Source organism: Sminthopsis crassicaudata, chromosome 4 (genome assembly GCF_048593235.1).
Source record: "Sminthopsis crassicaudata isolate SCR6 chromosome 4, ASM4859323v1, whole genome shotgun sequence".
NCBI lineage: Eukaryota > Metazoa > Chordata > Mammalia > Dasyuromorphia > Dasyuridae > Sminthopsis > Sminthopsis crassicaudata.
In genome coordinates, this window is record NC_133620.1 from 415,359,163 (window position 1) to 415,386,291 (window position 27,129).

The following is a 27,129-nucleotide window of genomic DNA, read 5'->3' on the forward strand; positions in this document are numbered from 1 at the left end:
ATCACCTCTCACTTTTTAAGAATAATACATACCTATCACTTTATTCTGTCCTCAAGCAGTATAGCATCCTTAAAAACAAAGTCCCTCCAAGAAGCAATTTTCCCCATTAGCTTTTAATTGATCATTACTATAGAAAAAATCATAATAAAGTTGGTTTTTTTCCTCAGGGAAAAATTGTGATATGAATCAAGCATTCTTTCTAACTTTCTTAATACTTTCTAACAAATATTAATTGGGCATTAATATGGCTTTTGCTATCTGTAATGTTTCAATGCTCAGAAAAGTAACTTATTACCAACTGAAGTTACACAAGCCATTCAAAACTAAAAAATCAACACTGAGTCTTCATCAAATAATTTTATCCCATAAACACATTATGAAACAATACTTGCCATGAAACTTCAGAAGAAGTGGAGATCGGGAACCTCCTATGTTCTTCGGATGGTCAGTCACATCATGTTTTTCACTGGTAATCAGAGGGTGCTCTGAATGTTTATAAATCTGACCTAAAAGAGAGATGGATATATAAGGAACTCAGTTCAAATAAAGAAAGAATTAAATAAGATATTGGAAACAAATAGTTTGAACAGTTTCTCAGATGGACAGAGGTCTTATCTCTTAATTTTCTATTCATTTATACAATTCTATAAGCACTAAAGGGAAATGAAATGGCTAGGATAGGGGAAAAGGAACAAGTATTTTTATGGTGCCTACTATGTGCCAGGCACTGTGTTAAGAGTTTTTATAAACATTTTCTTATTGACACTCCCAACAACCCTAAGCAGTAAGTTAGAGTATAAAACATGGTTGTTGTCTCTTTCAATCATGTTGAGGAGACAAGAAATACAAACATAAAAATGACAATGAAAGTGGACACATATTAAAAATAAGTGGTATTTAAAAAAATAAATATTCTATAAAAGAAAAATACCATTTTGAACTATTCAGTAGGGAAGACATCTTGGACAAGGAGACCCTGGAATTACCCTGAAAGAGTAACAGGACTCAGATAGATGAAAGGAAGGAAAAAACCCCGTCCAGATCAAGAGATGAGAAAAGAAAATAGCATCAGTAGTTACTTCCAGTAAAGAAGTCATTAATAATTGTCATATAAAAGGCAATGAAAAGTCTCATCATACAATTGATGACAAACTACTACACAAAGAGTGATACACAGTTATCACAGAGTGATAAGACAGGAAAGAGATTAGACAATCATATTATAAGCCAAGGATAAGAGACAGATTCCCAGTATAACACCTCTTATTGTTATCCAGACATTTCAACCTAGTCTGAGCTTCTTAAACCTTCTCTACTTGCAACCGCTTGTTGCCTGAGAAATATTTATGTGGTTCCAGGTATATAGGTATACAAAATTAGTACACATAAAAAACATTTACTGATAATAAATCATAATTCCACAACTGCCACATTCAGTTACAAGACTGACAGACACACACAGTTTAAGATGCTGGGGGCTTAGTCATTTTAAAATATAGAAAGAGGGGCAGCAAGGTGGGACAGTGGATAGAGCACCAGCCCTGAAGTCAGGAGGACCTGAGTTCAAATCTGGTATCAGACACTTAACACTTCCTAGCTGTGTGACCCTGGGCAAGTCACTTAACCTCAGCGGGGGAGGGGGGGATGCTCTAAAGCACTATGAGTTAGAGAATTGCAAATTAAGACATCTCTGAGGTACCACCTCACACTCTTAGATTGGCTAAAATGACAGGAAAAGATGATAAATGTTAGGGAGGATATGGGGGTAAATGGATCATTAATACATTGCTGGTAGAGTTGTAAAATATATTCAACCTTTCTGGATAGCAATTTGGAACTATGGTCAAAGAGCTATAAAACTGTATATATCCTTTGATCCATCTCTACTGGGTCTGTATCCAAAGAAATTATAAAAAAGGGAAAAGGACTCACGTGTGCAAAATTGTTTGTAGCAGCTTTTTTGTGGTGGTAAGGAATTAGAAATTGAGAGGATGCCCATCATTTGGGGAATGGAAGAATAATTTATGGCATATGAAGAAATGGAATATTATTGTTCTACAAAAAAGGATGAGTGGGCTGATTTCAGTAGAGCCTGGAAAGACGAACTGATGCTGAGTGAAGTAAGCAGAACCAGGAGAACATTTTCCATAATAACAGCAAGATTATGTAGATGATCTACTGTGATGGACTTGGTTCTTCTCAACAATGAGATGATTTAAGGCAGTTCTAACAGACTTGGGGTGGAAAATGTGGATCCCATTCAGAGAGAGAACTACAGAGATTGAATGTGTATCAAAGCATAGTATTTTCATCTTTTGGTTTGTTTTCTTTCTAGTATTTTTTTCTTTTGGTCTGTTTTTGTCTTATATTCCCAGGCTGTAGCATAATGCTTTACTCATAGGGGACCTTCAACAAGTCTTTGTTGAATTGAACATTTAAGAACAATAATTAAATGAAATATTACATATGAAAGTGCTTTGTGAAAAGCATAAACATATGTTACAAATGAAAGATATTTATTCACCCAGAAATTGGAAATGTCAGATAAGACAGATGAGAAAAGCAATAACATACCTATATCTTTATAGTATCTCAGAATAAGAAGATGTTTCAGAACAACTAATCCAACCCATAACTCAAGCAATATTACATCCCTATTACATATCCTCTATTACATCCCTAACAAGTAAAGCTCCCTGGGCCATTTATCTAATAAAGTAATACAGTATCTCTAATGTTTATTTTGAATAGATATTAATTTCATGTATATATATATATATATATATATATACATATATATACACACACATAAAATGCCAATTTACATGATGAATGAATGGTTTCTCAACATACCTAGACCCTGCAGGTAAAAATATTCAAATAAGTATGTACCTAATTGTCTCCATGTCAGTTACTATAAAACATTAAAACTTTCTATAACTTCTCAATTCATTTTTAAAATTATATATTTATTGAATACCTACTTTGTATAATGTACTAAGTTCTGGGGATACAAAGATAAAATGAATAATAATCCCTTTCCCCAAAGAGCTTACATTCTATGTGAAGGAACTTTTATTTTCTATTCCAGGAGTTCTTAATCTCTTTTGTGTCAGAGACTCCTATAGGAATCTGGTGAAGTCTGTGAATCCCTTTTCAGAATAATGTTTTAAAATACATAAACAAAAGAAACCAATTAAAGTAGAGTTGTCAAGATATTAAATAAACAAGTTCATAGAGCCCAGCTTAAAAATTCGTGTTCTAAAAGTAGTTTTCAAAAGACAAAAAATCCAAGCTACCAAGTGTTATATGAAAAAAAAATTGTTTAAATCATTATTAATTAGAAAAATACAAATTAGAACAATTCTGAGATTCCTATTTAGAACTCCTAATCTAATAACCCTCCAAAGATTAAGATACTTTATATGAAAATGTCTACCATTATTAGTGGCTCCATTTGCTAGAAATATGTAATACTTCTGATCCAGATCAAATCTCTTCGAACCAGGGAGACTAATATTTCTTCTAAAAGAACATTGAATAACTCCATCAGCCAACCTCCATGCCATAGCTTCAAGTGTAGCCTACAACAAAATACATAAGCATCACATACAATGATTTTTCTCAGTATTTTCAAATAACTGCCAAAAATAAGGAAGTAATAATAATTAATAATCAACATAAAATTCCAGAATGGGATGAAAACCTTAAAGATCATCTTAAACAGCACTGTCTGTTGAATTTCCTTTTTGTAAATGTGTGTGTGTGTGTGTGTGTGTGTGTGTGTGTGTGTATGTGTGTGGTTTGCATTCAGTTATTGTGTTTCTACTTCCTCATAGAAGATTGCAAAAGGTATTTTTCCCCCTGATGACAATTCTGGCTTCCCATTTGGAAAGCATGTTATTATTTTATCTAGTTCCAGATTCTCCCCAGACCTAATGAGAACAATACTTAAGAGTCTCTGAAAGCTTCATTAATTCCTTCAGGGCATCAATGTCCAATCAAATACACCCACCAAAAAATAACTTGCTAAATAAGTTTCCTAGTAGGTAAAACCTAACTGATAACTAATTCTAGTTCATTAGAATATCTACTGCTCTATCCAAGTTTATAGTGATGGAAGAATGAGGACTAGAATTACATTGTAATGGGACTTTTCTTCCCCACTATTCTGATCTGAGCCTGGTGCCCAATAATGCAGTTACAGCCAAATAACCAGTAAGGTTGAAAAGATAGAGAAGATTTTCTCAAAATTTTAAATCATACCGAAGACTCTAACACAGGGTGACTTCGTCCAACCACATAAGAAGGATGTATGTGCACAGTCTCATCTTCATGAATACATATGTATGCATCATCATCACCCTAAAAGACATTTTAAAATATAAAAAATTTAAAGGATGTAGAAAAATCACATTTTTCTTTAAAAAATGAACGGACAAATTTTAGAATGCACATTGATATTTGGTAGAAAAATAAAGTTGTAGGTTGTTTGATTTAAAAATTTTTAAGACTTCTTCCATTTTTTCAATTTAAGGATGGATATGATCTAAAGGAGTAACACATGCAGGAATATTTGTGAGTTTTTTATATTTTAAGAGTGGGTATTGTTACAATATGGGAGGTACTTGCAAATTATAGTGAAAGCATTAACTATCATACATTAAAAAGAATATACTTGAACTCTGGTGCATGAGCAATAGAATATTTTATATCAGACTGTTTGATGAATAAGTAAGGACATAACTAAATGTAATCTGTCTTTTTCTCCCTCAATGTCCCTTTCTTCTAAGAAGTTAATCTTATTAAAAAGAACCCTTCGAGCACACCATAGTCTTTAAGTAATAAGTGCAGTTTTTAGAGAATGTCTATAAGTTTTAGACTTTCATTTACTCCAAAAGTACTTTAATAGACTGCTTTAAATTAATTTGCTTTTTAAATTGTCTAAATATTCTGGACCACTATTCAATAAACAGGAGTAGACATAAAAAACACACAGTACTCACCAGTTAATATATTTTTCAAAAACATTTAACTGAAGAAAAGATAGAAACAAGAAGAGGATAAAGAAAAAAAAAAAAAAAAAACATGGAGTGCACCTGTAAATTTTGTGGTTGCTGTTGTTATTCAGTCATATCTGATTTTTTATGACCCTATTCAGAGTTTTCTTGGCAAAGATACTAGAGTGGTTTGCCATTTCCTTCCATTAATCATTTTACCAATGAGGAAAACTGAGGCAAACAAAAATTTGCCCAGGGTCACAAATCTAGTAAATGTCTGAGGTCAGATTTGAATTCAGGAAGATGAGTCTGACTTGCGATCCAGTGCTTTATCCACTGAACTATCTAGTTGCCAATCCTTTAAATAATAAACTCAGAATGAGCTAAGAATGTCAAGAAAGCTGAATTTGATGCTCAGAGGAAATGAGAATGGTTCAATTTTTAAATTTTCTTTGGCAAGAACAATGATCTTTAGATTAAAAAAGGAAATTTAGATTAAAAAGGAAAAAGTTAAAATGTCCAAAAGGGAGTTGTTGCCCGAGATAAGTAAGGAAGTAATAGGACCTCCTTAATGATAACAGTTAGCTACCACTTATGAATGCAAAAGAGCTCAAATGAACTATATCTTAGGATACTTTAAAAAATTGGCAAATTGATTTCTGAGCTACTAAGAGTAATTACGAAAGACTGTGAAGAGAAATTACCAACAACATAGAGAGTGAGACATATTTGTTGACATTCACAACCTCTCAAAACTGCTTTTTGCAGTAGCAAAGAACTGGAAATGAAATGAATGCCCCATCAACTAGATGATAAGTGGGAAAAAATGAGGTATAAAATATAATTGAATATGATTATACAGCAAAAAAATTATTAATATGAGGAATCTGAAGTAAATGTAAAGATCTGTATGAAATTAACAATAAAATAAGAAAAAAACAAAATAATAATAAACACTTTGATTACTACAATGCAAATTAAAAGTTCAGCAGAAGAAAACTAAATTCTAATTGTCTAAAAACAGATAAGATTCCAAAAAATAGATAAGTACTGTAACTTCCTTCTTCAAGCAAAGCAAAGAGTTGAGGATTAGTAGGACAGAACATGTTTGCTATTAACATATGCATATCTTATTACATATTTTATGTATTTTTTTTACTGAACTTTTTTAACTCACTGGTTTTCTTTGTTTCAAGGGATGATTCAATCTAGAGAAAAGGCTCCATAGGCTTTTCCCCCAGAAATGATTCTGATATACACAGGAAGCAAAAATTTTTTAAAGTTTGTTTTTAAATATGCTAAAGAGACAAATTTCTGACAGCATCACTAGATTGATAGGTCATGGGAATGGTATAGTTAATTTGGATTTAGCAAAATATTTGACAGTCTATCACACAATTCTTGAGCAAAATATGGAGACCTTAAACTGGTCCTTCTAGTCCTACATGTATAATCCTATGATCTAGTGACAATAGGGAGTTACTGAAACTTTTTAAATAGAAAAGGGCACATATGGTACTTTAAGATTATCATTTTGACAGCTATGTGGATTTTAGATGGGAGAGGAAAGGGGTTAGAGGAAAGAAGACCAACAGGTCAACTATTGCCATCTTGGACAAAAGGATACAAAAAGTGCAGCTTTTGCATAAACACTGATATTCAAAGAAAAGTAATCTTTAAAAAAAAAAAAAGTCTGAAATTCTAAAAAGGCTTTGACCAAGCAGTATTATTAGAATAAATAGAGAGCTTTATAAAATGACTATTTGAAAAGGAAAACTTTAATTTGGATATATAACTTCTGTTTGTTTGAGTTTTTAATTAATTTATTCCCATTTTTCATATCATCTTAAATATTCACCATTTTGGAATGACATGCAATAGCAAATTCAAAATTTAGATTCTGTGTTTATCAAGAAGAATGTTCTTGTCACATGTACAAATTTTTGAAGATTAGAATTCAATCCAAGAAAACATCTGCAATTGGCTCCCCTTTCTTACTCTCTCTAATGCAATAGGTTGATAGCTATAGATAGCAGAATGAACAAAATTCATTCATTCAGTCTTGGTTATGAATAGTGGATATCCATGAAGAGGGGGAATTGCTAGTGGGGCAATAGTATATTGCCCTATACATCAAACCCTACACTCCCAATTTAAGGAGACTAAGAGAAAAAAAAAAAAAGACAAATCGAGAGAAAAATGATTAATATAGGAAACAGCCTAGAACTACAAGGCATGATAGAGAACATTTAGAGAAAAATAAAAGGAGAGATAAACTGAAGTGACATTGTTCTGAGACTTTACTATAGACCTGTTAAATCAACAAATATGAATCATGCTTTCAAAATAAAGATCATAAAATTGTAACATGAGGAAGTTTAATAATGCTGAGGGTCATCAGTGACCTAGGCATCCATTTAAAATCTCCCATCAAAAGCAGAGGTTCTGAAAAAATTCTTTATTTTAAATGATAATAATTTTAATTCTCCAAACTCTCACCACACTTATTCCTGACTCTTTTATTAAACATCCCATAATAAGTATCCAGATTAAGTGGAAGAGATTTCAACTAAGAGGCACAGTATGTTCTACCTAACAGATTTATGCCTCCCTCCCCACTCCACTACTTCATCACTTAAGGAGAAATAAAGGCATCCACCTGTGACTCAAAATCTTTTGGGAATTGTTGCAAAGACTTTTACCCCAATTATTTGGCTCTTCTTAAATCAATTACAGAAAGGAGAGTATATAGTCGTTTCTGAAGCTTAGATCCAGATACTACTTTGGACTTCTTCCATCTGGAATATTTTCCTAATTTATATTTTTCCCCAAAGAGAGTAGGATATGTGTGTGGAAATCTTCTGGGTAGGTAAGAAACATGGAAGAATTATTCTCTTTCTCTTGAGAACTCTCTGGATATATAAAATTCATTTTATAGGTTTCTCAGCATTCCCTTCCTTGCCCCTCCCAGACCAAGTTCTTACTCCTCAAAAAGAGTCTGCTTTTTTCAGCCAATTAATCCCTCCCCTATGTGTGACTCTTTCCATAACTGTTCCCATTTTCCTTTATTTTTTTCTTCACTTTCCTGCTGGTTTCCACTTAGAATGCACACTGTCTGTCTAATTATATTATTATAAAGGAGTTAAGACCTTTATTATCTTCCCATGGGTAATATGCTACAAACCAACTGTGTTTTAGTTGGGCACTCCCGCAGATCCCTTCCCCAATCTACCTTCTCCTACTCTATAATGTGTTTTCTTATGTTGTTTGCTTTTTTGTTTGTTGATGTTCTCATGTCTCTAGTCCTACTTCCTCAATCCTTATCCTATCCCTACTTCCCAGTATCATAATGTAAATTTTTTTCCACATCAAGATTATCAAAAATACTTTAAAAATAAATTATAAAGAGAAAACAAAGAAGGCAAATGCTTCTCTAACCAAAAAAGGGTGGTTTTTAATATGGAAATAACAGGAATCTTAGAGAAAAGTAACTATGAAATATTTAAAGTCCCACTATTCAAGGAATGGGAAATTGGGCATAGTTTCGGAAATATCCTAGATTTTAGGAAATAAGATTTTTAAGAAATAGAACCTGAACATATGCTTATGAAATTTATAAAAATTACTAAAAAACATTATCAAAAAGGCATTTTTATGGTAGGTAAAAGTAAGAGGAACAAGGAAGAATTAGTTTAAATGCTTGAAATAGATAGTATAATGTTAACAATAACAACAGAACCCTTCACCTTCTCTATGAGAATGACTTTTAGACTAGAAGAAGAAACATAATGAAGAAAGAATTTTAAATCCTAAAGTGAAATGATAGTTTAAAAATTAAATTACTATAAATAATCTGAATCTGAAAGAAGTATAAATTACTGAAAAAACTTATAGATATATCATCACTGAACTGCTATAAATATTTCCTCAAGAAGCTTGAAAAATGAGGGAAGTTCCCAAAGACTAATATGGCAAATTTTCTTGTTTTGTAAAGAGAAGGGCTCATTCCAGAAACTGAAGATTGAAAATTTTGAACCTAATTACTAACAAATCCTTGATAACAGCTAGTTTTTGAATGCTTAGAAAGTAAAATGGACTATACCAAGCAGAATTCATTCTTAGAGAAATCATGCCTAATTAATGTAATTCCTTCTTTTGGAAATTTAAACAGTGTGCCTGGACTTCAACAAAGCATTTTCCAAGTCCTCTGATGATACCCTCATGGAGAAATTGGAGAAATGTGGGCTAAGAGACAGGCGAGTAGACAGTTCTTTGTATATAGAAATGTCCATTTTATTTGATTTTTAAGTTCAGAATTTGTTTTAAACTGTTTAAAAAGAAAGAAAAAATGTTTTGGAAAAGGAATAATGAAGTTTGTATTCTAGTCCTTTTTCAACTATCAACTACTAGCCATGAAATCTAGGAAGGTAACTGACTCTCTAGTATATGACAAAAAAAGATGTGACCATAGATAACACAACCCTAGATACATTAATGAAAGATGTCAGATGACATTTGGAAAACTGTGCTCATAAAAAAAATGATATTATTCTAGAACTGAAGGGCACCTTATAGACCACCTATTTAAAATCCCTAAATTTACAAAAGACAACTGAACACCAATGAGGTAAAGCAAATTGCCCAAGATCACACAGCTAATAAGTACCAGAGATGGGACTATAAATAGGGCTTCTAGCTTTTTACATTAGATTGGTTAATGATTAATTTTGTGTAGTTGTAAAGGAGATAAAGGAAAATTGGAATATAAAGGTAGATTTCAACTCATTAAGAACTTTTTTAACAAGTAGAATTGGGCAAAAGTGGTACAGACAATATTTATAAAAAAGAGAGATTCCCCATTACTAAAAATGCTCAAGCAGAAGATCGATGGCTCCCTATTATATATAATTTTAGAAGGGAGGGTAAAGGAAATCCCAGAAATGACTAAAGAATGGATAGACAACTTTATGATATCATGAAAATATCCAGGAGTTTCCTACATGTTTCCTTCAAAGACAATCCACTATTTCCATAAAATCTGCAAAATCCTTTCAAGTAATAGGAATGAAATACAGAATCATACACTGTCTGAGTTGAAAAGAACTTTAGCAGCTATCTAGTCCAAATTATTCCTGACCAAAAATGTTCATTAATCTTTTCCTTGAAAACCTCCTATGAAAAGGAGAATGCACTGCATCCCAAAGTAGCCCATTTTGGGATCATTCCAAATGTTGGGTAGTCTTTTCTTCCATAAGTACTATATTTCCCTCTTACCATTTCTACTTATTGCTTTTCATTCTGTCTTCTGGAGCCAAGCAAAATGAGACCAATCCCTCTTCCATAAAATATACTTTTAAACACTTAAAAACAATTGTCATTTCCCCCACTGAGTTTTTCTCTTCTTGTGGATTAACAATGTCTATTTCCTCCAACCATCTTTTTATAGCATAATAATGAACACTTTCACCATCCTGGCTGCACAATATATCAATAAAAAGTAGTTCACTTAGAATCTGCTCTTCTTTGGTGATTCCCCTCCTTTCCTCCTTTTCAGTAATAACGGTTTAGTTCTAAGATTTTATAATCTACTCATCTGCTGAATAAAAACCATTCTTCACATTATACTTACCATCCATTGATCATGAGACAATGCAAAGGATAAGTAGCCTTCATTAGGTCCACTCATTTCAATCAGCACTGAATGATTCTTTCTCTCAAAAGAGAGAAAGAAACAGTGGTATTCATTCTCTGGATCACAGTTCACAGGATTCCTGATACAGAACTTTTTTTCTCCACAATCCAATGCACTGAACTAGAGAGGCCAAAAAAATTTTTTTTAATGATCAGAAAAACAGATCATTAACAATGATATAACAGAGCCTTCATTGAAATGACAGTTTCAGAAGAATGGTTCTTTCTAACAAAGAATTGCCATATAAAGAATAAAGATGAATCCAGATCTACTAACCTAAATGAGGAATAATAAACATGATAGTTAGATTGTGAACTTTTAACCCACAATTATTTTTAATGAAATCCTTCAAAATCACAACTGAAATTGGATTACAATTATTTCAATGTTATAAAGTCCTCTTCAAGCCACAAAATTCCTGTTTAATTCTGCTTAGAAGCAGTCTCTAATAAACTCTAATACCTGCTTTGTGCAATTCTGAGGGTATGCTTAAGATTAAAGTATGCTTAATAAGGTTCATTGTTTTTCAAGGAAGATCTAAGAAAAAAACTCCAGTGAACAGTATAATTTGTAAGGCCCATAATCATGGAATTCAAATGCAATACAAAACTGCTATGGTCTGAAATAGCTATAATGAAAAACAATTAGTTGGATGCCTTTAGTGATGAATGGGGCAGAATGATTATAAAGAAAAAATATCTCATCAAAATGCCTTAAATGTACAACCTAAATCTAACAGGGTCTCTTGTCAATAGCCTTGTTAATACACACACACACACACACACACACACACACACACACACACACACACACATTTAAGGAAAAGATATAAGACCAGCCATATTATATCAGGTATATATGAGGATCTAATATTTTGTTAGTATGGGTAGAACCTCCACCACCACAGAGCCAAATTTCTGTATAATTTAGTAGTTGGTGCTATGACCAAAAATCACTTTTTAATCATTCCATTACAAGTGATGTGGGGCTGAGCTTCTCTGAATTTAATTAGGCTGATCTTCAGACAACATATTTAGAGCCTATAACTAGACTCATACCCAAAATATTTCTAGTCTAGTCCCAAGTCAGCTACAAAGAGAAAAAAAAATTATGGAATATAAAGAGTCTAACCTAGGAGTTAAGAAACCTAGACAGATTTCTAGTATTTTGTTCAATTTGGAATACCACATCCTAGGAAAGGGATTAGAAATATAAAGGCTGTCCAAAGGAAAATAAACCAGGGTACTAAGAGGACTTATTCAAGGATTAGCTTAGAGAAAAGAAGACAGAATGAGGACATAATTAGATGTCATCTTCAAATACCTGAAAGATTATACTTTTCATTGTCAAAAGAAAATTATCTAGACATCTACTGGAGCTGTCAGAAGCAGAGGAGTTAATTTCTTCATTTGTCCTAATGTTAATTCCATACTTCAAAAAGGTGAACACTAACTAACTAATGAACAGGGGAAACACTAAATATGACACTCACCAACCAAAAAGAAAACCTTTTATGTGGTAGAAAAATAGGAATTGTGTGGGAAAATAATCGTTCTCTCCTAGACTTTGGAAAGGCAGATTTTAAAGGGTTCAGAGGTATGATAAATAGAATACCATGGACTAAAATTCAAGAAGTAAAGTCACTAGTATCTGACATTTCAACAGATCAAATGATAGGAATGTCTCTACATCAAGAATTGAGGACAACTAGATACAACTTCAATCTGCTTAAGGAAACTTCTTGAGCATAAATTAAATTAAATTTAAAATAAATTTTTATTAAATTAATTTAATTTAAATGAATAAATTAGAAATGAAATTAATTAAAACAACTAAAAATAAACCCATTTAATTAAATTAATTTAATTACTAAGTTAAAATAAATTAAGAATTAAGAAATTAATTAAATTAAGAAAAATAAAAAAGGATTTCTTATAGCCAGAAACTGTAGATTCTCTGCTACATGTGCTCTTTAAGCTTGAACTTACTTTCCCCTTGAATTCAGCCTGTACTTGTGGGATAGTATGTCATAGACCTTTTTTTTTTTTTTTTTTTTTTTTTTTCTTTTTTTGGTGGGATGGTAAGAGGAGAACAATCACATGTAGGAAGGATGTTTCATACCAACTACTCTTATGCTCCATTTTTTAATATACCTCTGTCTAATTAAAGCTACCTAACCAAATGATTCTCAACTGATTATCTTGAAGGAAAATCATACCAGAAGGGGGAACCTAAGCCAATGGTATTAAAGGACTACCCTTAACCTCTCAAGAATGTCCCTAGAACATTTTATAGCAAAAGATGCATAGTCAAGTTCTGGGGATCTAAATAATCTGTAACAACAGGAAGATACTCAGAGCTTATATGTACATAAAAAAATAGGAACACTGCTTGAAATGACTCAGATAATTTTTTTAAAATGATAACAGATTAATAAATCCAATGAGCTATATGTTTCTAGATGTGCTTCTACCAAGAAGAATGATCTTCACACAGGAAAGGACAGAACAAATATAGTTAAAAAGATAGTGCCAAGTACATCAATATTTTTCTTGAGTAAAAATATAAATTATCCATTCAGAATCTCTCTAAATGATATGATTATGCCTACCAACAGAGTACCTGGAATTTTTTGAACTTTTTTGTAAGCCCTAACATTGCTTAATATTTTCTCCAAGTTTTTTCAAATTTTCCTTACAAAAACAAAAGCATCATAAGCCAGTACTTCTACTTCATTATCGCCTTCTTTTCTTCACATTGATCAGCTACATAAACCCAATTACCATAGTTTTTTACATTGGGTGTCCCAAAGAATACAATTTACTTAAGTCAAAAATAGAACCAAAGATATGATATAAATATACTACCCAAAAAATGACAAGAATTGAAAATAATGTGGGTTCCCACTAATTGTGGGAAAACTGTATAAACAGTACTATATAAGTTAATAGAATATTATACAAAAGGAAATGATAACTATAAAGAATTCAGACAAACCTAGGAAGATTTTATGCACTTATGACCCAGCTTAGTGATAATAGTCACTACTGTTTCTTCCATTTTCCCCTTTTTTCAATAGACAATCAGCAATTTTTTTTTGCCGAGAGGCAATATAAAGTCACCTCAGGTACATGTGGTTTCAACTTCTGCCAATTTGTGGAGTTTATATTAAATGAAAAGTTAGAAGTACAATTATAATTACTCAGAGAACCTAGTTAGAAAAATCTGAACATTTTAGGAAGTGGTTTGGTTCTTTAAGTTTATTTTATTTCACAAAACAGCCTAATTAACCCCTGGCCTTTTTATATTTGAGGCAAAAATTCAAATTACCAAAAACATTTGGGTAAAGAACAAAGATAGTCAGCAGAGATGTGATGGAGCAGATGCTAAACTGCTTCTGGGAACTAATCATTAAATTTTGTGAGCATTGATATCCCAGAAATTAGCAGATGCTACAAATCAGGGCATGGTTTATTGTTTTATTGATTGTCTAGACTTAAGAAAGTAATGGAGAAAGTAAATTTAATGCAAAGTAAATTTAAAAGTGTGTTGTGTGCATTTTTTTTTTTTTTTTTTTTTTTTTGTAGAAAGCTGATTTTTAACCATTTACCAGTATGCTGGTGCTATTGAAGAGGGTTGTGGTCCGTTTAAGAAACTATATTTCCTGTTGATCTGTGATTCCTTTCAGATTCCCAGCCCCTTCTGGCTGAGGCATATCCTCGCCAGACAAGTTGTCTTTCCAGGATGCCAAAGCCTTTGATTCAATTACAAATCCTAGTCAAAAAGCATCCTTTTGAATTCCAATAGGAGATCTGGACTTGTCCCACTCTGATTCTGACTTTCTTGGGCTGATCTGCTCGGGCTTCCTAAACTCCTCCAAGACACCCAATATAATAAGTTTCCATCAACTAAGATCTTTTGCAGATGGATCTTGGCAGCTCCCTTTTTTGTCAGGACCTTCTGTCCACTGAGAACTGCATTCTCAGTGCAAAACTCCATTTTCCATAGATCTTCCACTATAGAAGTCAGTCTCTGGTTAAACTGATTTCTATCTAACAATAAACTTTCATTTTGCAACTAATATTTGGGAATGAGTGAGTTCTTTCACTCCTAAAACCTGTGGCCAATTTAAAGGGGATTCTTAATAACTCTCTTATAGCCACTAGCCTCTAGACCACTAGGAATCTAGACCACTCAAACAGCAATAAAAAATAGATCTGTTTGAGAAAAGGAAGCTAAGGAAAAAGCAAGCCTCTTTTTCAACATTCTCAACCCTTGAAAGGTTGATACTATGATTCTTCAGCCTGAGTCTTGTGCTCTAAGATACCTGTAGAGGCAATGGTTTGTTCTCTTTCTCCTTTACCAGCATATCCCTGACCCTTTCTGACTCTACTCTTGAGATCCCCTCCTGTCTCTGGCTCTTCAATTTTCTCTGTATTCAACTTTCTTCACATTCTTCTCAGGGACTTAACAGGAACTTCTCTCTCCTGGCTCACCACTTGAATCTTAGAATATAAATTGTTTTGTTTATTTATACAAATCCCACAAAGTGGAGTCTCTTCTATCTTCCCAGTAGGATATCTTCCTTTGGGACATGACCTCACCCTCTCCAAAAGCCTTCACTCCTTTCAAATCATTGAAGAAATTTTTTTATCTGCATCTAATCAAAGTACTTCTGGTTAATTGATTCAATAAAGGTTGTTCTCACCTAGTTCATACCTCTGATTGCTTCAATATGAAGTCCAGCATCTATATAATTCCTAAAGTGGAATAATCTTATACAGTAATGCAGAATAAATATGTAGGACCAGAAAAACAATACACATAATGACTATAACAATGTAAAAGAAAAAAATCACCTTAAGGAAGCCTAATTTGGGATAACTAAAAAACTAATAATGGTCTCAGAGAACATGGGATAAAACACACCTCCTTTCTTCCTCCAGTGGAAAGGAAGTCTGTAAGAGCTGATCATTATGCATAATCTCAGATAAGATCACTATCTGTTATATGCTTTTATTTTTTTGTCTTTGTTATAAGGAAGGAATCAATTCTAGGGAGAGTAAAAAGCAGTACAAGGGGCATAACCTGAAATGACCATGTTTAAAAACAAAGACATTAAAGAGCTTTTTAAAATGGTGTTACTTACCGATTTTTTTAAATTGGTGATGGGACTTGATGTTGGTAAAGTCACTTTCGTAGTTTGGGACATTGTAAAAGGATGTGCATTTAATGGGAAAAGAACAGGGCTGAGAATCTTTACCCAGTAGATTTTGTACTTCTCAACAACAGTGGCTCTGAAATATTATATTAATAGTCAGAATATACGAAAGACAGGTTATGTGCTAAATGATCAAATATCAATTTTAAGAAGCACCTAACAGAATAGACCAGGCATAGACAGGTACATATATTGTGCAGTTGCAAATACCAATGGGAATAGCAGAAGACAAATCTTAGAGCTCCCTATTAAATGACTTTTTTTTCTCTTTTCTTTATCTTCTTCCTTGCTATCTTTCTTTTCCTATCCCTCTTTTCCTTACACAATACTAGTGATAGACTGGAGCATTGCTTAAACTTTTGGCATTGGGGCCAAAATCCATTGGTAACTGTTCCAATCACTGATAACTTAAGATTTGAGCTATTCACTTTATATGAAGTATATCATTCTTCCATAGAATATATACTACAAAAACATATAAGTAGATTAGCTACCTGAAAGTAGTTCCTACTTCTGCCTTTGGTCATCTGCCCTTTCACTCATCCCTCAAAACATTCATGTGAGTGTTCTTATAGATTGTGAGTTGTAGGGTAAGGTGTTGACAGATTCAATTTATAGATTTTTGGCTATGTATTCCCTTTTATAAAGAAATTAAGCATAAGAAATAACTAAATGGATGTTTTCAGAAAAATCTGGGAAGGTATATATGAACTAATGCAGTAAAGTGAGCAGAATAAAAACAATTTATATAATTACACATTAAAAAGAAAAAGAATTTTTTTAAAACCTAAAGATCCTAATCAATAGTCAACTATGATTCTTGAAGACTGATGATAAAGTCTTTTATCTCCCTCCTGACAGAGAATTGATGTATTCCAGATCCAGAATAAGACACATTTTTGGACATAGTCTATGTGAGAATTTGTTTTGTTTGACTATGTTTCTACAAGTGCTTTTTTTTTTCATTTTCCAATGGTGGAGGGCAGATGAGAGGGAAAAAAATGAAGTGAGGAAGGAAAGAAAAAAAGAAAGAGAGAAGGAACAAAGGAAGGAAAAAAAGAATAAAAGGAGAAGGAATAAAGAAAGAAAAGAAAGAACAAATGAAGGGAAGGAGGGAAGGAGAAAGAATAGAAAGTAACAGAGATAAGCAGGACAACTTTCTTAGATATAGGGTGAATTTATTATATACTTTAAGAAAAAAGCAAGTTCTACATACTAGAAATCTGCAGGTTTGTATATAATCCTCTTATTCCATTCTACTATGTTTATGGACAGACTCTTTTATTTAGTGTTTCTTAAGAATAAAAAAATATATATATATATAGTAATATATATTATATATATAATAAAATAATAAAAATTATACAATACTGCAAAAGAATTTGTTCCAAACATCACATTTTAGGAAAGCTATTTGACAATTTGGAAAGCTTTCAGACAAGGGCAAACTGTATAACAGAAAATCTCAAAATCAAGACATGGGAAATACTTGAAGGAATTGCTGTTTCATGGTGATAAGGAAGGTTGAAGAAGAAGAATAGACACTTTCAGGTATGTGAAGGATTATCATACAAGATGGGGACTAGATTTATTATGCTTTGTCCTGAGAGAAGAAACAGAATCAAGGTGGAAACTGTGAAAAAATAGATTTTAGAGTTATACAAGCAAAAATTTCCTAACAATTAAAGCTGTCCAAAAGGAAAGAACTGCCTTGGGAGGTAATAGTTTCCCCCTCACTTAGTTCTTCAAGTAAAAGTTGAATGATCAAATTTATGGGATATTGTTCAGAGGATTCTCCATCAGGCACAGATGGTACTAGAAGTCCTCTGATGTCTCTTTCGCACCTGAGACACTATGGCAAATTAATAGTTAACTTATGGTCTTTTAAATGAATATATATAATAATAATAATATGTTTTGGGGTTTTTTTTAAGTTCCTATACTATATGGGTTAGATTCTCAAATGAACTAGATCCTAATTATTGAGAATAATGAATCCCATGGAGTAATCACATTGAATTTGTACTGCATATTCCCATTGGGTTGGAACCAATTAACATATTTTACATAATTATAACTTCTAATAGTGAGAATTAGAATATGTGTGACAATGTTATGATTTGTACTAATTGGGACTTAACAATAGTTCAATAATAGATTTCCAAGATCAGGAAAATTGATAATGCACTAGAATTCTACATCAATGCCTATGTTCTGTAAAGAGTACACATGAAGGACCTCATAAAAAGTCATCAATTCTTTTACTTACAGAAATTGTATAGAGTGATTAGCAGTGTCTGGTGCATTCCAATAGACCTCTATTTGGGTTTTTTTTGATGGGCTTGTATGACTGACAGCTGAGCCCTAGAAAACAAGACAATGATACAATGATTCAAGAAGACTGAAAGAGTTGTTACATCACATATGGAATCAAGGCCCAATAAACATTCTTATGAGCTCAAATTTAAAATAAGGGACCAAGAGCTTAGAAAATGGTGGTTTATTGATTAAAAGCAGATTCATAACTAAACTTTGCAAACATATTATCAGCTACAGAAATTTGAGAATTAGGGAAAGTAGGACCACAAAATGTAAGACTATATAAATCTTCTTGTTTTATCATGATTCATGAATATTTTCTAAAAAACAAAATTTTAAAATAAAATGTTAAATGATAAAATAAAATAATTTTCATTTATTTAAAACTGTAAAGAGCAAATACTGGCAAGGATTAGAGATAGGAAAATATCAATAAAAAGTAATAAGGTGAAAAAAGAAGAATATTTTCTATAGTTTTGATGATTAGTGAAAAATAGAAAGGAGAAGGTCTAAAGAGGAAAACAAGCTAAAATTGATCATGTCTTTATGTATGAATTCTAGTCCTGAAGGTGAATGAACTTAAATTAAATAGCTGGACTTTATTCTTGCTTACCTTGTGAGTTTCAATATTCAAATGTTATAACAATTATTGAAAAATACAATGGTACCTTTTAAAAACACAGTAACACTTCCTTGGGAGACAGCATGGTACTGTGGAAAGCACAGTTTCTGGAGACAGAGAACTTGGTTCTTACTATGTGTTTGACCTTGGGCAACACATTTAACCTTTCTAAGACTCACTTTTCTCATTTGGAACATGAAGGGGTTGGACTAAAACATTCCTTCTAGCTCTAAATCTATAATCCTAAGTTTTTTTTCCTGATTTCTTCAGTCTTCATGCTCTCCTCACTTTCTCCCCTACCAAATATTTTGCATTTATTTTGTTTGTGTTTATGGGGAGAGGAGGGTTAGATAGAAAGGTATGTGTGTACATTATTACATATACAGGTCCATAGATGTGTGTGTGTGTATGTGTGTATACACACACATATATGTATGTATATATATTAATTTAACCACATACAAGTTGTTTCCCACAAGTAGAAAAGAGAAGTATCTTAAGGACCAAGATTATTTCATTTAAATATATATATATATACACATAGATATCTATCTATCTAGATAGATAGATAGATATAGATATATATAGCTATAGATATCTCCCCAGTGCTTATCATATTGCCTGGCTCTTAGGTGTTTAATAAAATGCTTGTTGAAATGAATGAATACTTAACAGAGAAACCTCTATTCCTTTCCTACAAAATAAAGATGCAAGATACCCTCAAAAGACATAATTTTGAATTTTGAAGAAAAAACTAATCCTTCTCTTTACTTCACATACAGGTATCAAACCAACTTTTGTAGAATAAGAGAACCATACACTCAGAGTTGAGAAGAGATCTTAGAGAACATCTAGTTCAAACCCTCAATTCAAGATAAAGAAACTGAGAGCCAGAGAATAGAATAAAATAGAAAATTGAAGTAGGTTTTCAACACAGTGCATCCTAACTCTAAGTCTAGCACTCTACCCACTGAACCATGATGCTTTAATAAAATTTTGAAACTCAACTTCCAATGGAATTAGTTTCATATTCTTCCAACCTACCATTGAATTACTGTTAGGGCTCAGATGAGTAAATGTATACATTTGGAGAACAGATAAAACTATGAAAATGGTCTAATTCCAAGACATGGGCATCATATTAGAAATTAGAAAAGGCTAATTGTCCTATAACAAGACCCAAACATACAATGGCTTGAAGACACATCTTGCAATAGCCACCAAGGAATACAAATAAGACAAAGGCAACCAATAAATGAGTATTTCTCACATCCAACTCCTACCTCTTTGTGATCACAAGTCAAAAGCTGACACTCCTCCTCGTCAAGCAGAGTGAAGGAGCCAATGGAACTGCTTTTCAAATCATCCGCATTGCGGGCTTCTATGAGGAATCCTTTAAACCTTGGCCCAGACAGAGTAACTAAGTGACAGATGGACAACAAAGTGAAGACAATTAGGAGATCTCAGTACAGTGGAATAATGTAGGATTTGGAGTCAGAGGAATCACTGGCTGCTCTGTCAGTTGGGGCCATCACCTTTCTGGGCCTCTGTTTACTCATCTGTAAAATGAGAGGGTTGGATTAGGTGATCTCTGTGGTCTCTTCTGGCTGTAAATTTATGATCCAAACAACTGCCAATTTCAGGGTTTTCACAAAATCCCCAATATGGAAAGGATGTCAATGGTTTTCTAGTCCAACTCAGACTTGAAAAAAAGAATTCCTTCCTTGAGATTTTTTACCTTTTATTTATCCAGATGAATTGTGTGATTACTCAACAAATGTTCAAGAATCTTTGTTCAGAACACCTTTCAGGTGAATCTCTTTGGAGAGTAGAGCTAGTCATGCATGGTACCATTGAGTCAAAGAATACACACAATTTAAAAATTTGGGGGGCATGTCATTCCATGTTGCTTTCCATAATTTCTGGACCAATTCACAACTTCACCAACAGTGTCTTAAAGTGCCTGTTTTCCCACAGTCCCTCTACCATTTGTCATTTTCCTTTTTGTGTGAACTTTGCCCATCTGATTGCTGTGAGGTACAACCTCAGAGTTCTTTTAATTTGAATTTTTCTAATTATTGGTGATTTAAAGCATTTTTCACATAGCTATTACTTGAATTTCTTTCTCCAAAAGCTGCCTGTTTATATCCTTTAACCATTTATTAATTGGAGAATGTCTCTTATTCTTATAAATTTGAATCCATTTTCTGTATATCTTAAAAATGAGACCTTTATTAGAGAATTTGTTGTAAATATTTTCCTTCATTTACCTATTTCTCTTCTCATTTTAGGTAACTTGGTCTTGTGTGTGTAAAAACTTTTCAACTTTATGTAATCTAAATTGTGTATTTAATTTTCTATAATCCTTATTTCCCTCATTTATTCATGAACTCTTTCTTATTCATAATTTCTTCCTTGCTCCTCTAATTTATGTGTGACTCACCTTTTGTCTAAGTTACATACTCATTTAGAATTTATCTTGGAATACAGTGTGAGATGTTGGTTTATACCTAGTTTCTACTAGGCTACTTTTAAATTTTTAACAGCTCTCATTGAATAGTGAGTTCTAAATCCAATAGCTGGGATTTGGGGATTTATCAAATATTAGATTTCTATATATTTAATATATAAATTATTTTACTGATCAACTTCTCCATTTCTTAAATAGCATCAAACTGTTTTGATGAATATCATTTTATAGTTTAATTTGAGATTTGGTACTGCTAGGCCCCCTTCCTTCCTATTTTTTTTCATGATCTCCCTTGAGATTTTTTACCTTTTTTTCATTCAGATGAATTTTGTGATTAATTTTTTTCTATCTTTAAAAAAGAACCCTTTACTCATTTGAATGGAATAATACTGAATAAATTAATTAATTCAGATAGTATTGTTACTTTTATGGAATTGTGTTGGATAGCCATAAACAATTAATATTAACTATTAATCTCTGACTTTTTTGTTTAAAGAGTGTTTTGTGGTTGTATTCATTAAGTTCCTCTGTGTGTGTCTCAGTTAGAATTTTATTTACTCTGTATTTTTAATGGAAACTATCTCTTCTTGATGCATATTTTTGTCAATTTAGAGAAATATCAATAATTTATGTTTATTTTATATCTTCAATTCTGTCAAAATTATTTTTTCAATTAAAGTTGTTAATTTTTAGTTGATTCTCTACAGTTCTCTAAGTAAATCATCCCATCTGCAAAGTGATAATTTTGTTTCCCTCTTTGCCCATGTTTATTCTCTCAATTTCTTTTATTTTCTCATCATTATAGTTAACATTTTTACTTCTACATGGAATAGGAACAATAATAATAATGGAAATCATTGCTTTGTCTTTAATCTTACTGAAAAGGTCTCATTTACCCTTATGATAGTAATGCTAGTTTTTTAAAATAGATACTACTTATCATATCAAGAAAAAATCCATTTTTTCTATGCTTTCTAATATTTTTAATAGGATTGGTTGATGTAAGCTTTTGTGGCATCTTTTGATATTTCTGTATTTATCTTATGTTGTTTTTATTATTGTCATGGTCAACTTGACTTAACAATTTTCCTAATATTGAACCAACCCTAAATTGTAATCTTTAATCACTATTTTAATATCACCCAATATTGAACCAACTCTAAATATAAGACCAATCTGGTTATAGTATATATAATTTTGTAGTATGTTGCTGACATTTTATTTAAAATTTTTGCATCAACATCCACTAAATATATTGGTCCATAGTCTTCCTTCTCTGTTTTTTTATCCTTGGTTTAGCTATCAAAATCATAAAAATAGGATTAAAAAGGATAAATGGAAAGAGAGATAGGTGAAGGAGAATAATATAGACAAATATAGACAAGTATAGATATACATACACACATATACAGGGTCCTATTTTGGGAGCTGTACTTTTGAAAATAATATAAATGCCTAAAGGAGTTATAAGATTTGAGGAATGTAAATGTATATGTGGAAATATCCATCCCTGCTTAAAAATAAAGGATTACTGAAAGAACAAATCAAAACACAAGCAATGTATCTCAGTATAGTACCTGTGACAGTATCTCCTGGAAGGAATGTGGTTTGATTCAATGTGATTTTATGAACAGGATCTGATTGGGGAAGATAGCCATGTCCAGGAACCATTGTGTGGCAAGCCTCCATTACTTTTCCATCTGCATAATTAGCCACAGGGCTAATCAGCTGTAGAAGTATCCAAATACCAAGAGTAAATTCAGGAATCATTATCTTAAATAGGAAACAGAAAAAGAATTGCAATTTTAGATCTAACAGGTTAGGTTTTGGTAGGAATAAGATAGTTTAATATTGCAACAAAAAAAGTCTTAAAACATCTGTTTTTACTCACAGTATAATATTTTTTACCTCCTTGCATCTAATTAGAAAGTAAACTAAATTTACCATAATCGAAATATATTTCCAACTTACCTCCCTTACTCCTTCCCCTATAAATTTGAAGGATTAAAAAAAAAAAAAATAAATAAATATATATATATATATATATATACACACACACACACACACACACACACACACACACACACATATACATATACATATATATATATATATATATATATTTGTTTGTTTGTTTGTTTACTTATTTATTTATTTGTTTATTTATTTATTTATTTCAAGTAAGCTTTAGTACATCTCTTTCAGGGGTGGCCCCCTTGTTAAAATGCCAAACTTTCTAAACACCTTCCCCATTCCCTAGTTAAATGAAGTGATTCATTTTGAAGTTGCATTTTGACTACTCGTTTAATAAACCTAAATAAATACATTGGGTAAACTAATTTCTTTCATCTTCTTTAAACAAGCATCTTAGGCTTCCTCAGAAGTTCTGTTCAGGGGGTCTCTTCCTAGTCCCACCATTATTAACTATTCTCTCCCTACTCAAATAGACCACATTTATCTGTTTGAGGATACTGGGATTTTAAGTGCTTGGCACAGTGGCTGGCAAACAGCAGGTGTTTAATAAATGTATATTGACTTACTGACCGAATCAGTAAATGGATTGGAGTTGTATGAGAAATAATAAGAGAACCAAAGATGGTTTGGAGTTTAATAGGAGAAAAAAAAAATATGGTTAATAAGATTCAGAAAATAAATAAGTATGATTAATAAGTTTGGAGACAGATAGTGAAAGGCTTTAAATGACAAAAATATGAATTTATATTTGATATTAGAGGTAATGGAGAACCATTAGAATTTATTAGGTCAAATAAAGCAAGGCATCTTTATCTGAAATTAGGGAGATAAGAAAAAGCAGTGATTTGAGTTATCACACCCTCCCATTTCTTCTCATTGGGAAAAGAATTAGCCGGAAAAGCAAAAGAGAACAAAAACAGGAAGGATTAGGAAATATAGGTGGTTGCTACTCACAATTTTACTCTTTAAAAAATTACCAAGTTGAAAAAAAAAGTTTACCAAGTTGAACAATATGTGGACTATAGATAAATCAAGAAGTATTATGACTCAGTTGGAAAGGAGAAACAAGTTTACAAATTTTACAAAGTGTAAGTTCTGTCTTGGAAAAAAAGGTGAAGAAAGGGGTATAAATATTTAAAAATGAAGTTCCTGAGAAAATAATGGGAAACTATGAAGGGTGAACCTTGTGCTGCTTAACAGAAGAATAAAGAATATGGAACTCAGAAGAAATGGATGAAAGGACAGAAGAACAATTTTAAACATGATGAGTTGAAGATCCTAAATTTATCTCTTCGCCTTCTGTATCAAAGGTTATGTTGTCTCATTCATCTCCAATGGGGCAATAAATCATCTAGTAAATTCTTGCCTATCAACATCAATTAAGAGTAAATGGGACTCACTTTGCAGAATAATTCAGTGAGATGACAAAAAATTGAATTGGAAACTTGCAGTTCTTAGAGAGTCTCCTGTAGGGAAAGCAAAAAAAGATAAAACAAAGTAAAAATTTTAAAAATCCTCAATACTGAGAAAATGTTACTTCACGTACACTTCATGTTATCTGAAAACCTCTTATGTAATTAGAAATGTTTCTATGGTTTCAGTATCAGAAGTTATCTTCAAAGTATCAATTATTTACAAATCCCAGATATAGAAGATCCACAGCAAAATCCATTTCAACTACAGTACAAAAAAAGAAAGATGAAACTCATCTCCAATTTTAAAAAAATAAAATAAAATAAAAAAGGCAGTCTACATAGGATTACCAAAAAAGCAATAGATATATAGTGTCAGGAGCGACCTGAATTCAAGTCCTACCTTTGATACTTAATTAGCTGTATATCCTCCACTTTACCCTCACAAATCACAACCTCCCAGATTCTCTTTCCTTCCCTTTAAAATAAGGATGAGCACCTACCTCATAGAACTGTTGTGAGGATTAAAAGAAATAATGAACAGCTTGTAAAGCTCTTTATAAATGCTAGCTTTTATTGTTATCATATGAATCATAATAAATTTATTACCATATGAATAGTTGTGTGGGAAACTTCCTCTCCTTCCACTGACATAGATCACAGCTATCTATAACTTATAGTCCAAGGAAAGGGAGTCGTCTCAAATACCAAAGTTTCAAGATAGGCAGTGAACCAAACTAAAATAAAAGGCATGCATATAAATCAGTAGAAAGCAGGTCAAGGTAATCTGGGGTTTTGTGTTAGGTGCGTATAGCTAAAGGCAATAGTAAATTCTTCCTACTGTAGTCCAGAGATTATAACCCTATTCTTAGCTCTTCCCAAAGAAGCAAAGAGATGGCAATTTAGGAAGCACATTTCAGGAGCAGATGAACGTATATGAAGGGACATTAATATATTAACTGAAATTCCCAAGTATGAATGATTAATAATTAGCAATTCTTTAACAATTTGTGCATTGTTTCTCAAAGCAATAGTCAAAAATCTAAAAAACATCAAAAATTTAATAGATAAGTCTCTCATTCAACCTTTACATTCAAACACTAAGTATCTGAAATGACAGATCTTGAGTCTCTCTACTCCCAGTCACCTTAATCTGTTCCTTTTTAGCTTACAACTCTATGTCAACAGAAGCTTCCTAATGAATCTGCTTGATTGCAGTATCTTCTCTGAACCATTCCACAAGGCCAAAACAAGTCATGGATTCCAAAAATATCCATTTTCATCACAACATACTCTCACCAACTCCAAAACCACTGGTGGCTCCCCATATGACTAACAGAACATGTATAAAAACTCTTCAATTTAGCATTCAAATCCCTCTTTAATCTTCTCTTACATTAGTATCCAAATCTTAAAAAAATAACTCAAAGCTGTAGCCTGGCATAGTAGTAAGAAAACAGAACATGGAATCATAATAAATTATATCCCAACTCTGACATTTTCCAGATGTATAAGCATTCTAAACCTTGGCTTCATTATCTATAAAATGGGGTCGATGATAAACTGCTCTACCTACTTTGTAAGATTGTTTTTTGGGGAAAAAAAAGTATTTTGTAAATCTTAAGAGTGCTACATGAATATTAGTTATTATAAACAAAGTCTGTTTCTCTAGTCAGTTAATCAGCATCTTTCTGTAAGTCTCATCTCAACACAGGCAAACATTCCCACCTCTGTAACTTGGCCCACATCCACCATACTTTCTACCTAAATGAATCCAACCTTCAAGTACAAGCTCTAATTTCTGCTACACCCTGTATAGATATCAGAAGGACAAAATGAAACAAGATGAGATGTCATCTCCCCAACTAGACTGTAACTTCTCATAGGTGGGGACTATGTTCCTATCTTTTATATCCAGAGTTTCTTAAATCAAATTTGCAAAGAACAATAGCAAAAACAAATGACCAAAACAGTAATCAATAAGAAGCAACTAGTTCTGATGATAACATACCAGCCATGCCCAACAAATACTCTAACATCCCAGAGGAAAACAACCAATTGGTATCATCCAAGCATAATCCTAGGCATGGAGTAAGCACTCTGATATTTACAGACAACTAAAAGTGTTGGCATTTCTCAATACATGTGGCACCATAATACACTTCCCTTATTGACAGAGGAATTTATGTTTATTGACATATTGACAAGTCGTTTTTTTCTTCTTCTATTGTTTACCAGGATCCTATAAAGTCATTTTTCAAGGGAAGTGGGGAAGACATGAGACATGACTTACAAATACATGAATCAATCAACAAGCACCTACTAAATGCTAGGCACTGTCCTAAGAACTGGCAAAAAAAAAAAAAAAAGCAAAAACAATTCCAATCTTCATGAAGCTCATGTTCTCATAAGGGAGAAA

At 32.3% G+C, this 27,129-nt stretch overlaps 1 protein-coding gene across 3 annotated transcripts in view; it reads right to left on the minus strand.

Annotated features, from left to right (window-relative positions):
* The window catches only part of FRRS1 (ferric chelate reductase 1), a 113,632-nt gene that overhangs the window by 17,583 nt on the left and 68,920 nt on the right, over positions 1–27,129 (minus strand). For 2 of the 3 annotated variants that reach the window (XM_074262770.1, XM_074262771.1), the window contains exons 2-10: positions 24,699–24,764; positions 22,902–23,097; positions 20,138–20,274; positions 18,183–18,277; positions 15,842–15,989; positions 10,630–10,812; positions 4,267–4,365; positions 3,440–3,584; positions 393–506 (exon numbers count right to left, since the gene is read on the minus strand). In XM_074262770.1, the coding sequence (XP_074118871.1) occupies positions 393–506; positions 3,440–3,584; positions 4,267–4,365; positions 10,630–10,812; positions 15,842–15,989; positions 18,183–18,277; positions 20,138–20,274; positions 22,902–23,094 (1,114 nt within the window). In that variant the 5' untranslated portion in view covers positions 23,095–23,097; positions 24,699–24,764. The remainder of the gene's footprint in view (positions 1–392; positions 507–3,439; positions 3,585–4,266; positions 4,366–10,629; positions 10,813–15,841; positions 15,990–18,182; positions 18,278–20,137; positions 20,275–22,901; positions 23,098–24,698; positions 24,765–27,129) is intronic. The other variant, XM_074262773.1, reaches the window with a different exon arrangement.